General features: G+C 32.6%; 1 protein-coding gene across 1 annotated transcript; it reads right to left on the bottom strand.

The window, feature by feature from the left end:
* Positions 1-3,927: 3,927 nt before the first annotated feature.
* LOC131057379 (ent-kaurenoic acid oxidase 2-like) lies at positions 3,928-8,131 on the bottom strand. The gene is made up of 8 exons (XM_059220314.1): positions 7,917-8,131; positions 7,271-7,601; positions 7,011-7,160; positions 5,492-5,743; positions 4,594-4,679; positions 4,417-4,445; positions 4,220-4,326; positions 3,928-4,053 (listed from the first exon to the last, which is right to left on the bottom strand). The coding sequence occupies exons 1-8, from the start codon at positions 8,129-8,131 to the stop codon at positions 3,928-3,930; spliced, it is 1,296 nt and encodes a 431-aa protein (XP_059076297.1).
* Positions 8,132-15,092: the final 6,961 nt, after the last annotated feature.

A 15,092-nucleotide genomic window follows, 5' to 3' on the forward strand; every position in this document is an offset into this window, starting at 1 on the left:
ATTATAATTTAGACATTTATCCTCTCTTTTGTACATTCAAATGGTATTCTAGACCTCGACACGAGGAGTGAAGAGATGGATGAAAGGCATAGGCAAGGGACGAATAGTAGGCCCCCCTACCAATAGAGCCCATAGACTCGATTGCCCCCCCTCGACGAACCCAATACTATTTGCGAAAGGACCCCAACCAATTCTATGGGGCAAAAGACTAGCAGCTAAATTTTAAGGGCTCGTTTATGCCCTCTACCCACCCCACACGCGAATAGTAGGGCCATCCCGCTCATAAGGACCACCTCGGGGCCACCTATCTATATGGTATGGTTGAGTTGCTATTCAAGGAAAGGTAAGGAGAGGGCCCCCTCTCTACTCACTCTACTATGGGCTGGGGAAGTGCTCGATTCATACTTTAGTCAATAGAAATAAGGGGCAGCCACATATAGTTGAGTGGCACCCTATACATAGATGTGGATATAAATATGGCAACAAGACGAGATAATATATCTAGTATATCTCGACCATCAGATCGGCCATGATGAGATGATATAACAGCACGACACTCACCCTTAGAGGACCCAGATATAGAGATAGAGACTTTTAGCTGACCTCCTCTATATATAACCGTTTCTTGATCGACAACCCTCTCCTGTGAGCCTTTGGTGGAGGAGCTGCCCCAACCTCTAATCCTGAAGCTGTAGAACCATGGTGTCACCCGAAGAAAATTCCCCACCGTTTTTTGAAGGAGTTTCTGAAGCAGCATTAAGTCAATTTAAGCTCCTATAGCTGGTGTTTAGCCCCTTAAAATAGTAGGCAAATGTTCAGTTTTCATCCCTCTCGCCATGGATCTTATTCCGGACCAACCAAACCACCACCCATCGACCCCTAAAATTCTATGGTAGGCTTCCCATAGACTTGTAGGGTGTGTCGGAAAAACAGTAACTTTCAAATCTGAACCTTGTCACTCTTTCCTCATCGAGAAAGCAAGAATCCGGAGATTGGGGAATCATTTCCTTCTTGACTGCCCCTACCATTCTAAAGGCCCCCCCTACAATTCTAATGGAGCTAATTAATCAACCCTACTATTCTAAGGATCTATCACATTAATGCGGTCCCATGGAATTGTAGGACGAGCCGTTCATTAATAAACTTCTGGTCTATAAAATTTTAGGGCTTGATTGGAACCCCCTAGAATTTTAGGGGAATAAGGGGGATAAGGAGCCTCGGAATAAGGAGCGTGAGAAGAGCTCCTAGAGGATGGGCTCAACAACTAATATGTGGGTGAGGGAAGGATAGGTACTTTCTCTTCTCTTTGGTCTTCATAGCTCCAAATCTACCCACCCCATATAATTGTAGGGCAAGTTCGCCAATTAACTTGTTAGAGTAATGGCATCTGCTTGCTAGAGTAAACTTAATTAACCTACTTGCACCATATATTCACATTATGTTAGTCAAAGTATAAAATTGAATTCCCCTAACTTGTAAAGGCAAAAGAGGAAAATACATATTTGTATATGTAAAATATAACAAAATCAACTTGACTAGATAAAGAGAGATATATTAATGATCATCAACATAATAATTATATTCTTTTATAGGTGAGGAGAAGAAGGTTTTATGTACAAATCATTACAAAGTAGATTCATATTGATAAATAGAAAAAATAATAAGTATATGATATAAATAGTAATGAATTGAATTGAAGATATTGATAAAAGACATTAAATATTCTTTTAAGAGATCAATATCAATCAAAGTTAAAAATAATAAGGTTACCAACCTATAGAGTGATAAGAATCATTAAAAATAAGGTCGACAACATTATTTACCTTGATCTTAGAGAAATATAAATAATACTTTGAGATATATGATCAATTAATAAAGAGCTCATGTCATTGACATCGAGAGATATACTAGTGTTCACATCAACATAACAATTATACCATTTTATAGGTGAGGAGAGTAAGGTTTTCTATACACAATCGTAAGGAAGCAGATTCGTGTTGATTAGAAATAAATTGATGAGTATATTGATGTAGAGAGATGAAATGAATTGAAGATATTGATAAAAGAAACAAATTTTTTTATTAAAAGACATAACAACCGAAGCAAGACATAACAACTGAAGCTAGAAATAACAAGTTTGCTGATCTATAAAGTGATGGGGATTATTTTTAAATCTCACCAATAGAGAAAACTAAATATATATGTACCTTTAGTTTATAGGGCACTTTGGACTATTAAACAAGTAATAAAGAGTCAAGATCATTCACAAGAATGTGAGATTATATCTTGTATAAGTCCGGATTCCTTTTTAGACGAAGAGAGATGTTTTTGATGATAAAATAAGCTACCTTAGTTTTAGAGAAGTGCGAGATCTATTTTAGGATTAGTTAGAAGAAGCAATGATCCACTTCCCACGATTTCTTTAAAAAGGGGAAGTGTTGTGTCAGTTATGATCTTTTTCTTCTAGTGTTAAGTTGTTTTTCATTTTACCAAATAGTTATGATTGTTACTAGATCTTTTGCGTAATTGCAATCCCGTTGTCTTGAATATGAACTTGTGAGTGATAATAAGCAATGCTTATTATTTATTGAGTTGGCATATTGTTACTCTTTCGAGATTAGACTCCTCAAGCAAGGGCCACTTGAGGTATTTTGATCCTCCTTTCTCTATTATGTTTTTAGTTATTTATGAATGTGGTAGCTAGATTACTATTGGTTTAATTACTATTAAAATTATTCTTATGGTTTGCTAATATTGTTATAGTTAAAGTCTTGGTTGCAACTAACTTGTTACTTGTTATTAGTTATTAACTATTATTCACAACCATCGTTGAGTCACTCTTTTAGTCTCCTGCAACAACTACTGTATCTGATAGATTTCAATTCAACACTATTTGTACTTTCATTAGTTAGTGTTTTCTTCATGCAACGATAGGAAGCTTGAGAAATCCTTTTCTGCACATATAGTGCCGACATCATCTTTGAAGATACTTCACTGGTTGATAATTAAGTGAACCTCCATTTACGACACTTCGTTAGCCTATTAAATACTTCAATCAGATTGAGTGCATGATATATTGCACCAACTCTATGGACATAGTGGAGACTAGTTAGAAGGAATATAACAAAACCATATAAGATGATATTTTTGATAGAATTTATCAATAATTCAAAGATATTAAAGAGCATATTAATTTTGAGGGATTAAACTGTCAATTCATTGATGATGTTGGAAATACATACATGTGTATTCTATATTTTGAAAAATACTTTATCTTCTTTATAATACAAATGAGAAAAATATTCAATTTGATATACCATTTAAATAAAATTGATAAAAAATGTTATGTTTAAAATCTTATTATAAGAAATTTTAAACATTCATAAATAGAAAACATAAACCATTTTCCAACCAAGATGAAGATATAAACATAATTTATACAATCAATTCTATTAAACAATCAAATTATTTTGAATAAGATAAAATAAATTTGACTCTATTAAGTACACAAAATACCTTAAATAGAACATAATAAATTTAATGTTTTTGCTTTCAATGACCACCATAAGAAACTATATTACAATTATTATATGTAAATAACTTTTTCTTATGCGTGGCTAAATTTTATTTGTGCACCATTTGCTAGTGCCTGGCAGAAACTTTATGCCTTCATATGGATTAATAAACTCCCACCTAAAACATACAAGAAAAGAAATAAAAATTAGTGAACAACCATTATTATGTATTTAAACATGATACATAATAATAGTCTAAAATTATTATTTAAAAAAATATATGTTAATTTCTAACTATATATATAATAATAAATATACACTAACTTTTAATTATATTAGGGACAATTAAAACTAATTCAAATACAATAAATTAAAATTTAAATAAATTTCAAATCATAAAGGACTTTAGAAATTACTTATAATCAATACATATGTGATGTAAAAATATTAGCAACTGCATTTTAGAAAGGTTGTTTCTTAGACATAGTCTGGGGCCAAGACCAAACACATTATATACTCCTGGTTTAGGATGAACTTCCTATAAAACAACAAACCAATCAATAAGTTTTATAAAAACAAATATAGAATTAATAGTAGATTTTATTTAATGTAAAACTCTATATTTGTTCAATTTATTTTTCTATACACATTAACAATTATCACAAATTAGGTATACCAATATTAAATAAGAGTTTATAGCTCACCTCCCATCTTTCAGGATTAAATTCGAGTGGATCTTTAAAGTATTGAGAATCAACATGAATGGTACGTAGCCAAATTATCACTTTCCAACCTTTTGGAAACTTGTAACCTATTAAAAATATTTTTCAATTGATTTAGTGATATTGAAAACATATTATATCAAATATCCTTTCATTCATTATAAGAAAAGACAACTTACCATTAAATTTTGTATCCTTTGCCACTGTTCTAAACATAAAGTTTGCCACATTTGCAAGTCAAATAATTCATCAATCACCTACATTAGCATTAATACAAACATCACTATATAAGATACAAATAAAATAAATCAAATTAATTCACCCTAAATAGACCCTTCTATACAAATGGTACAAACTTTGTTGTATAAGTCATTTTCTTGGCATCATTAAAATTTAGAAACTTATCCTCTCCTTTGTGCATCCAAATGGTATTATTTTCCTCCTGTACCATACTCACATTATGTTAGTGAAAGTACAAAATTCAATTCCCCTAACTTGTAGAAAAAAAGAGGAAAATACTTGACTGTTTATGTAAAATATAACAAATCTACTTGGCTAGACAAGGAGAAATATATTGATGATCATCAACATAATAATTATACATATTCGTTTATAGGTGAGGAGAAGGAAGTTTTATATATATAATCCTTACAAAGTAGACTTATAATGATGAAAGGATAAAAATCTATAAGTATATGATATAGATAGCAATGAAATGAATCAAGAGGTATTGTTAAAGGACATTTGTTGATTAGAAATATAAGTGACAAATCTATTGATGTAGAGGGTAATGAAATGAATTGGAGATAATGATAAAAGAAATAAAGAAATAAAAATTATTAAAAGATATATCAACCAAAGTTAGAAATAAAAAGTTTGCTGATCTTTAGAGACTGATATAGATTATTTTTTAAATTTCATCAATAGTAAAAACTAATTCACAAGGATGTGAGATCATATCTTGTAAAAGTGTGGATACCTTTTTATATGAAGAGACATATATATTGATGATTAATAATATAACAATTAAACTATTTTATAGTTAAAGAGAGCAAAATTTTCTATAAATATTTTTTATGAAAGAAATATTTATTAATAAAAAATAATAAATAATAAATATACTAATATAAAAATAATGAAATGATTTGAAAATATTGATAAAAGAAATTAAAGATTTTCTTAACAAACTAAAATTGATCAAAATTTAAAATAACAAATTTATTAATCTATAAAATTATTTTATATATTCCTTACCTTTAATTTGGAAAGCACTTTAGGATATTTAGACAAATAATATAGTGCCCACATCATTGATAGGGCTGTGGGCTCATATCCCCCTAAAAGTAGGGAAGTTATGTTATCTATGATCTCTTCTTCACTCAATTTATTATCATTGGAGTCCACCGAGTCCATCAATTCTTGCAAAAAATCTGTCTTCACACTCCCCTTGTTGGATTTCCTATATCGAATCTCAGAATATATTATCTCTGATAACCTCTTTCTGCACTGAACAAGCATACATCATCAAAGAAATGTGAGCTATATTTTTCCAAAGCATACCCACTAATAAATAAAAATACATTATCTGGTCAATAAATTGAATATACATTAGTGTCATGCATAGATAATACAATGGGTCACTCTTAAAATACATCTAGAAGTGATTCTATGTATATCTGTGAATGAGTTAGGTTTAAACATAGCACTCTAAATTTTGACTTGTTTCAGTGGTTCATATGAAAGTACACTCTTGTTTAACATGACCCACCTATTAATGTGATAAAACGAGCCACCTAAACAAATCAAAACTTACTTGTGTAGGTAGCTCATCTAAAATCACCCTCTCTTCTTCATTAAGACCCACCTATTAATGTGATCTAAAATGAACCACTTGAATAAATCAAAACTTACTTGTTTAGGTGGCTCATCTGAAATCACACTTGCTGCATCAATAGGACCCACCTATTAATGTGATTCAAAATGCGCCACCTAAACAAATCAAAACCTCTGTAGGTGATTCATCTAAAATCACACTCTTCTTCATTAAGACCCACCTACTAGTGTGATCTAAAATGAACTACCTGAATAAATCAAAATTTACATGTTTAGGTGGTTCATCTAAAAACACACTTGCTACATTAGTAAGACCCACCTATTAATGTGATTCCAAACGAGCCAAAACTTACTCGTGTAGGTGGCTCATCTAAAATCACACTCTCTTCTTTATTAAGATCCACTTATTAATGTGGTCTAAAATGAACCATTTGAATAAATCAAAACTTACATGTTTAGGTGGTTCATCTGAAATGACACTTGTTGCATCAGTAAGACCCACCTTTTACTATGATTCAAAATGTGCCACATAAACAAATCAAAACTTACTTGGGTAAGTGACTCGTCTAAAACACACTCTCTTCTTCACTAAGACCTACCTGTTAATCTGATCTAAAATGAACCACCTGAATAAATCAAAACTTACATGTTTAGGTGGCTCATCTGAAATCACACTTGCTAAATCGGTAGGACCTGTCTATTAATGTGATTCAAAATGAACCAAAACATACCTGTGTAGGTGGTTCATCTAAAATCGCTGTCTTTTTTGTTAAGACCCACTTATTAATGTGATCTAAAATGAAACACCTGAATAATCAAAACTTACTTGTTTAGATGGCTCATTTGAATCACGCTGACTTCTTCAATAAAATTCATCCATCAACATAATTTAAAATGAACACCTAAACAAATCAATAACTTTAAAAAAAAGTGATGTTACCTGAAGAGAATAATGAAATGCAGTTCCTGGCATATTGATGGGACTGGCTCTCATTCCAGCAAGGAGGCCTCTATACATTCTTTCCATATTTTCTAACATTGGACTTCTCTGAAAGCTTATTAGTAAAGAACATATATTGCTGAAAGCCAGCTGCAATACAAAAACAACGTAGTCATTCTTTCATAAGCAATTGCAATTCCTTTCTTTGCACATTGTAACATTTAAAAACAGCAAAAACATATAAGAGTGAATAAACATACAGATCTAATTTCATCAACAGCACTGAATTTGCCCTTAACAACCCAATTTTCAAATGAATCTTTAAATGCAGGCTGCAATCTGATAATTATATTCGGCAATGACTCGGGCTTATTTATGGCTTCCAGTAGAAAACGTCTCAAACGCTTGTGTCTCCCTCCTTCCACCATGTTGATTGACTGTTCTCCAAAGAGACGTGGACAAGGCCAACCTGCAATAAAACTGCCATTTTCTGTTTCAGTCCCCATCACAAATCTGTTGAACTCTGGAGAGCATGTTATAATAGAAGGGGACCCAAATAAATGGGTCCTGTAAATTCCAGTATTTCCATATCTGCATAACAAAAAATCAAAATCCAATATGGTGAAACTGAATGTAGATTCAAACTGAACCTAATACATCAATGTAACATATATAAGCATAACAAAATCAAATCTTTTAAATTTAAGCAACACAATCGAAATTTCGATTTGTTTAAATGTCTCATCTGAAATCATATCCACCTCTCTAATATCATCTATCAATTTATCATCTGAAATCATATCCACCTCTCTAATATAATCTATCAATTTAATATAAGATGAAGCTGAACTTTCCAATACATCTAATTATGAAAACACTAAAACACTAAAAACATTGACAAATTACTTGGCAATTCTATTCCATATGAACTTGTCAGGTGTACCCATGAATTTGAAGTGCCACAAAAAGGTGATCAACTCTCCAATAATGGGGCATCCCATATTACCAGGAGGAAGCTTTGCTCCTTTATTGGATGTCAAACAGTACCTCCAGTCATTGAAGGATATGAGCAACCATATGAACAAAGGGAATAACCCAACCACAAGTCCTAGCACCCACATTGTATCCATTGGGATTGGGGTAAGCCTCTTTCTATTGTGATATCTCTTTTCCAGGCATTTGGCTTATATAGGACACCATGCTTTGGCATTGCTCAAGTTCTATTAATATTAAAATCAATCAATCACTCAATACATATTAAAATCCTAAGCAAAGTTCACACATACAAGAGCAGAAACAGACCAATGCAGTAAGATTTTAAACAAAACAAAACTTTTTACCATGCGAATATTTGGCAGCCAAGAGAAACCAAATATCAGATTCCATTTTTGTCGTTGCATCTTAATATTTTTCGATGATAAGAATGCTCAACTGCAGACACTCTTTTATATATATATATCCTGCTAAGATGCCGTGAACAGAGGAAAAATATGAATTGTCTTTATATAAGATAATTAAAATGGAAACACTATTGTTTTATTCAATTTATTGTTTTTTTAATCTGTTTGTTTTTATTAAGTAGAAAGGGGGTTATAATGGTCTTTCAATATAAAATAATAGATTTTGTATTTTATAAAATAATCTCTTTTGATGGGAGAAACCAACCTCTTCTACACACAAATTCACCTTCAATATATTGCTTCTTAATAAGATGATGAACAATAAAATCTCCTTCATAACTCCACTCTAATTCGAATCTACTCTTTCTTTTTTTTATACATTATATTTTCTCTCCCTTGCTTTACATTAATTCTACTCAGCTCTCGACACTTCCACTTTCTTATTCAATTCTATGCTACTATGTATTTAATCCGCTCTGTATTACATGTTGTTCTTTGTGTTTGAATAATAAAACATTATACTCTCTCACAAACACACTTCCACACATCACACAAAAAAATACTTCTTCTTTATATACCCACTTTAGGCACCAAAATTTAATGCAATAAACATATAGATTGGCCACATTTTTCAAAAAATATAGTCATTACTAGATCGACCAAACACATTATTCACTTTACTTCTTAAAGAAAATTTGAACTTTGCAATGCTAGGTCAATTTGTCGAGGGTTAGGGCTCTCCTCTATCTCATACCAAAGAATAATAAACAAGATAAGCCTTGACGCCAATCACCAAAGACTAATTACCTTAGCAAAGTTTGTAGATTAAACAACCAACATTGGGGAACAGGGGCCACCTAGTCCCATAGGAGGCATACATCTCCACCTAGAGTCATTATTGAAGTCAACTTTGCATCAAACACTTAGGAGAAAAACGATTCTAGAATGCTATGTTAGTTGGGCCTAGAACTATCTTGGGGTTAGACTTAGATGTTGGTATTCTAGTTTTTGATGATTGAGTGTTGATGATTAGTCATCTACATATTGTTAAGCTTTTTTATAACTTGTGGTTAAAATATCAATATAAAAGTTTAAAAGACTTAACTAAGAACAACAATGTTTACTAATAATATTTTAATAACTTTGATATGTTTCATATATACAATAAACTTTCCAAAAATATTTTAAAGAAACTTTTCCATTACCATCATTGTCTTATTTTTAAAATAAACAATTTAATGATGGGTTTATTTACAATGAAAGATTAAGTTTCTAAAATTAAATTAATCTCATTTTGTGCATCCTAAAGGCCTTTCGGAATTACAAAGGGCATGAATGAAATTTTATAAAATTTAAAAGGTGGAGCTTTATATTTATTTTTTATTAGCTAGAACCAATTTAAATTAAATGAAAAGGTATACAAATCCTGTTTGCTTTGTCTTATCTACATTAGGTAGAGATAAGGCATATGAAAACCATTTTATTGTATGTGATTTTAAAACTATTTTAGAGGTTATGATAGATAAGAATAAGTTGATAACTATCATTTATTATTGTTTAGGAATTTGTCAAACATAGAAAAATAATGCAACAATATTTATATATGATGCATAAAGAAGATAAAACAAAATGTTAAAAACATTATATTAGTAGTCCCTATCAGAGACAAATGTTTTCAGTTTCACTAAAATGCAATTAATTTCATTTTGAGAATTGTGCCAACAAAAACTTAAATGTTTATTCTATAGTTTGTTCCACTTTAACTTTTCAAATTTAATTTTTATCTATTTTTTCTTTTTTCTATTGATCCATTCTAATAATTTTCAATTAAAATTTTGAAAATAAAAAATCTTCTAACCAATAAGAATAAATCTAAAACATTTATTCAAAGTTTTCCATATCAAAAATTTGTCTTGAAAGTTAGTTCAAATAAAAAACAAGTTCTAGAGGAGATTTTTACAATGGGCAATACTATAAGATAGGCAAAAGATGTGAGGAGAATGATAAAAAAGTTCTCACTATTCCACACGATTTCACCAAACATATATATTTTCCATTGTTTTAGTCTTCATTTTAAATATTTGATCCTTATAGTTTTTCATATCATTTGTCATATTTATATATTTTCATACAATTTACTTAATATTCTAGAAGTAAAAATTGGTAATCTAGACTATCTAGACTTTGTAAAGTAACAGTTCAACATTTGAAATAATAAGTGACTAATGATTATTCATATTAATTTTATATAAACTTTTTGTTAGTGCACAAAAATTAGCTTTTCCTCCACGATTTATGGGATTATTATTGTGGATTTTTGTTTTAATCCCATGAGTTGGATAAAACTATTTTTTGCTTAGTTGTTAAGCTAACTAAGGAATATCTTTTTTTTTTCAGTTTTATTCCTTTTTTCCCTCCTTTTTTGTTTTAACGAAGGCTCCATATGTTATGCAATTCATTCATTTGTAAATCAATGAAATAGTTTTATTTTCATTCTTCTCTTAAATTTTCTCTCTGATTTTGCAAGTTTACTTATCACTTTCCTAGCTAGATTCTAACTGTGTAGGTTTAGATAAAATTTTACATGGTATCAGAGCCTAGGAGCTAAGAAGAAGAAGATAAACACAAATTATTTGCAGGCAGATTTCTAAAGAATGGAAGCTGATGTAAACCTTTGTTTCTAGAGCATGCTCACTGCTTCCTTTGTTTATTCTCTTTTTGCACGGGTCTTGCTTTCATCTTCTCCTTTGTGACACATCATTTCAATTGACTTGCCATGTCTCTCCTTTGTCATATTATAAGGGAGTTTTTCTTCTATCAGTGTTAAAGCTTCCTTAGTTTTGTTTCCAAGTTTGATCAGCTCTTTAGACTATTGGCACATGTATTTTCGACTAGCAACTTCTTCTTCCATGGTTGAGTAGTGTTGTTGGGGTCATTCGTGCAGATTCATGTGCCACTTGCATCTTCGAATATCAGATGTTTTGCCTTTGTTTTCCATTTGATTATTGTTCGAGTAGTGTCGTTGGGGTCACTCATGTAGATTGTTGTCTTCTGTATCTTTGACAAACATATGTTTTGTCGAATAGTGTCGTCGAGGGCACTCATGCAGATTCTTGATCTTGATCATCATCTTGGCTTTTGAGGAGGTTCTTCATTCAACACTATGGTAGACAATTGTCCACATTTTTTTTGTATATCGAAGGATGTTCTTATGCACTTCATATAGTTGCATCTCTTGTAATTTTGAGGGGGCATTTTGCTCCCACTGGGTTTTCCCTCTTTCCTCTTTCCTCTTTCCTTTCCTTAGGCTTTTGTCTCCTTAGTTAGACTTAAGGGGGGGTGTTAGTGCACAAAAATAAACTTTTCCTCCACGATTTATAGGATTATTATTGTGGAATTTTGTTTTAATCCCATGAGTTGGATAAAATTGTTTTTTGCTTAGTTGTTAAGCTAACTAAGGAATATTTCTGTTTTTTTCAGTTTTATTCCTGTTTTTCCTCCTTTTTTGTTTTAACAAAGGCTCTATATATTATGTAATTCATTCATTTGTAAATCAATGAAATAGTTTTATTTTCATTCTTCTCTGAAATTTTCTCTCTAATTCTGCAAGTTTACTTCTTGTACTTTCCTAGCTAGATTCTAACTATGCAGGTTTAGATAAAATTTTACACTTTTTAATGTAGAAAGAAAATTTAATCTAAGTTCACTTCATTTTTAGTTAGATAAGATTTATTATTTTAATAAGTGTTATACAACAATGTGAATGGAACATTTTTATGATTATCCAAAAAAAACTCCTATGGCTCTCCTGCTTCTCCCCAATGACTCTCCCGCCTCTCTCATTTTGAATGTTGTTGTTGGTGCCTCTGGTTCGACGATGGTCTTTGCTCCTATAGTGTTATCTGTTGCAGATGTTTGTGGCATTCCCTCAATTTCAGACTTCCCCCTTCCTCGCGTGGGGGTTTCTGCTCTTGTGATTCACAGTTTGTTTGATGATGTCGATGTTGTTTGGTCTGATGCTCCTCAGGTGGTTGTTGTTGCAGCTCCCCATGTTCCCCATGGGGATTTGCTTGGTGCAAACCCCATGCCTCCTGATTCTTCAGGTCCTGCTGTTGTCGGCCCTTTGGATTCTAGGGTTGCAGCTTTGCCGACTGCTATTGATGCTTTTGGTTCTTTGCCCAAACTTGCTGGCAAGCGTAGCTTTTCTTGTGTGGCCAGATCTTCCACCCAATCCTCGAAGGGGGTCCATCTTCTTCCTTGTGATAAATCCTCCCCTGTGGTGGTTTGTGGACAGGATGTCGTGGACAACATTGGGTTCTACCAACGATGTGCTCTTGTGTGCAGATTCTTTGGGATCTGGCCTTCTCTACCAAACCTTCATCGTTGGGTAAGTGACTCTTGGTGACCTTTGGTTGCTTTCAATATTGAGATTTTCCCTTGTGCTAAAGGCTTTTTTGTCACTTCCTTTACATCTTTCGCTAATCGATATTTGGTCTTGGGCAACCTATGGGCTTGGGGAGTGTACTCCCTCTCCGTTAAGCCTTGGACAACTTCTTTTAACCCTCTTACTGAACCACTTAATGTGCGTTCAGTTTGGGTCTAGCTCATTAATCTCCCTCTTCATTTTTGGGAGCACTCCCGTTATGAGGCTATCGGTAACTCTATTGGTCATTTCCTGAAGGTCGATGAAGCTACGTTCTCAATGGACCACATTACCTTTGCCTACATTCTTGTGGACATTGACATCTCCTCTCCTCTCGCGGGAGATGTGGTTCTTATGGTGGGGGATAGGCCTTGGTCATAATTGCTAGATTTTGAGGGCCTCCCCTTCCGCTACAAGAGATTCTTCTCTATGGGTCATCTTGCTTAAGATTGCTCTATTTCATGCCACAAAGGTGCCTCTACCTGGTGGAAGAATGTTGATGCTGATCACTTAACAGTCAATTCTCTTGACTCTACATCTGCTGGCTCCTCTCATGAGGATGATGTCGATGTTGTGCCCCTCACGGCTACTGATGCCCTTGTTGCTCCTATTGTGGCCTCATCTCTTGAGGTCTCCACTTCTACTTCTCATATTCTGCAACCATGATCCCCTGCTGCTGGATCTGCTTCTGTTGTTGCTGTTGTTTCGTCAGAACCTGCCGCTGCTCTACAACAACCTCATGTTGTTCTATTGCAACACCTTATTGACACCACTGTTTGTAACCCTATGGGGTCCCTTCCGGTTGATCTCTCCTTTGATGGACCTAATGACAACATTGCCTGGATGGTGGTTGCTTGCAGGTGGAAGGGGAAGTCTTCTCCCTCGCCCCAAACCCCCCCTCATTGGGGTTTAGGTGGCTTCCCCCCCTTGAGTGGGATTTTTTCTATTCTCTGGTTGGATAAGATTCATTTCCTGTTTGATTGTGTTTGTTTCTAATTGCCTTTGGGTTGTTGTTCTTTTTGCCAACATCATCTCTCTTGATGTTGCTTTTTGTCTGTTGATGGTTTTTGACTACATATGTTAAGGGTCAACGCCCTAGTTAACACTGCTTTACTAATAAAAAACAATTTGAACGAATGCTATAAATTAATATTTATAAAATTATTACTTGAAATATTATAGCTAAACATTACATCTTTAAATAAAGTAATAGTAAAAAGTAATTTCATCAATCATTGCTATTAAAAATAATGCATTATTATTTTATTTTAATTAATCATATTTTTTGAACTATAAATAAAAATAAAAAAATATTTATTTAAAAAATAAATAATTTTTTCGTCAATTGTTAAACTTGATCATATTTCAAATCATATGTTAGCACTAAATGTGTAGAGAATCCACTCTTAATCTCACTCAAACTAGGTGGAGAATATTCTTCAATTTGGGTGCATTCTTGATTTTCCCAAATAAACCTGGCTATATTTTGTTAATATTTAACTTTCAAATATATTTATAAATTGAAATGGTAAATTGTGAAGATAAGATATTACTTTTATTTTTTATTATATTTATCTGTTTGTAAAGTCATTCACCACTTAAATTTAAATCTTAGATTAATTGAAAATAATAATGTTCCATTTGCTATAACATATTACTATAATAATATATAATAATTATAAATAGGCATTTCTGTTAGATACTTGATCAGTCCCAAAGACACTGAGAGGAGGGGGGGGGGGGTGAATTAGTGTCTAACCGGTAAACAAAAGATTTAAACTTGTTTGCAAATTTATAACCCAAATTAATATACCGATAAACAAATAATGATGCAGTAAAGAGAAACAAAAGTATAACCATCAATGCACACCATAACACATATATTTTTGGCGAGGAAACCCGGTAGGGGAAAAACCTCGGTGGGATTTGTGACCCACAATATTTACTCACTGGCCAATATGAATAAATATTACTTTTACATTAGGGGCCTGCACATGTAGGAAGGCCAACTGCCTAGAGCTCACTGCTCAATACAAAAATGGAGTCCCACTGACTACAATTGGATAGTTAAATCTAATGATAATGTATTGCTCAAAATAGCATCTGCAATGCTGGATTCAGTACCGGTTTAAGCTCTATCAGATACATCTTCCATAAACCTTGCTTCGCTCTTCTCTGCTCTTATTCGCTCATAGGGTAATTACATCAAAATGCATATATAGTTCATTCTCTATCATAACCTATCACATCTCATATATC

This window comes from Cryptomeria japonica, chromosome 5, assembly GCF_030272615.1.
Source record: "Cryptomeria japonica chromosome 5, Sugi_1.0, whole genome shotgun sequence".
NCBI classification, from domain to species: domain Eukaryota; kingdom Viridiplantae; phylum Streptophyta; class Pinopsida; order Cupressales; family Cupressaceae; genus Cryptomeria; species Cryptomeria japonica.

Bases quoted from the DNA above. Each gene is read 5' to 3' on its own strand.
- LOC131057379 (XM_059220314.1), bottom strand. From the start codon at position 8,131: ATGTGGGTGCTAGGACTTGTGGTTGGGTTATTCCCTTTGTTCATATGG. The intron at 7,602-7,916 runs GTAATTTGTCAA...TTTGTTATGCAG, and splicing joins ATATGGAATAGAATTGCCAA to ATATGGAAATACTGGAATTT. The intron at 4,680-5,491 runs GTAAGGAATATA...AGTATGGTACAG, and splicing joins AAGTGCTTTCCAAATTAAAG to GAGGAAAATAATACCATTTG.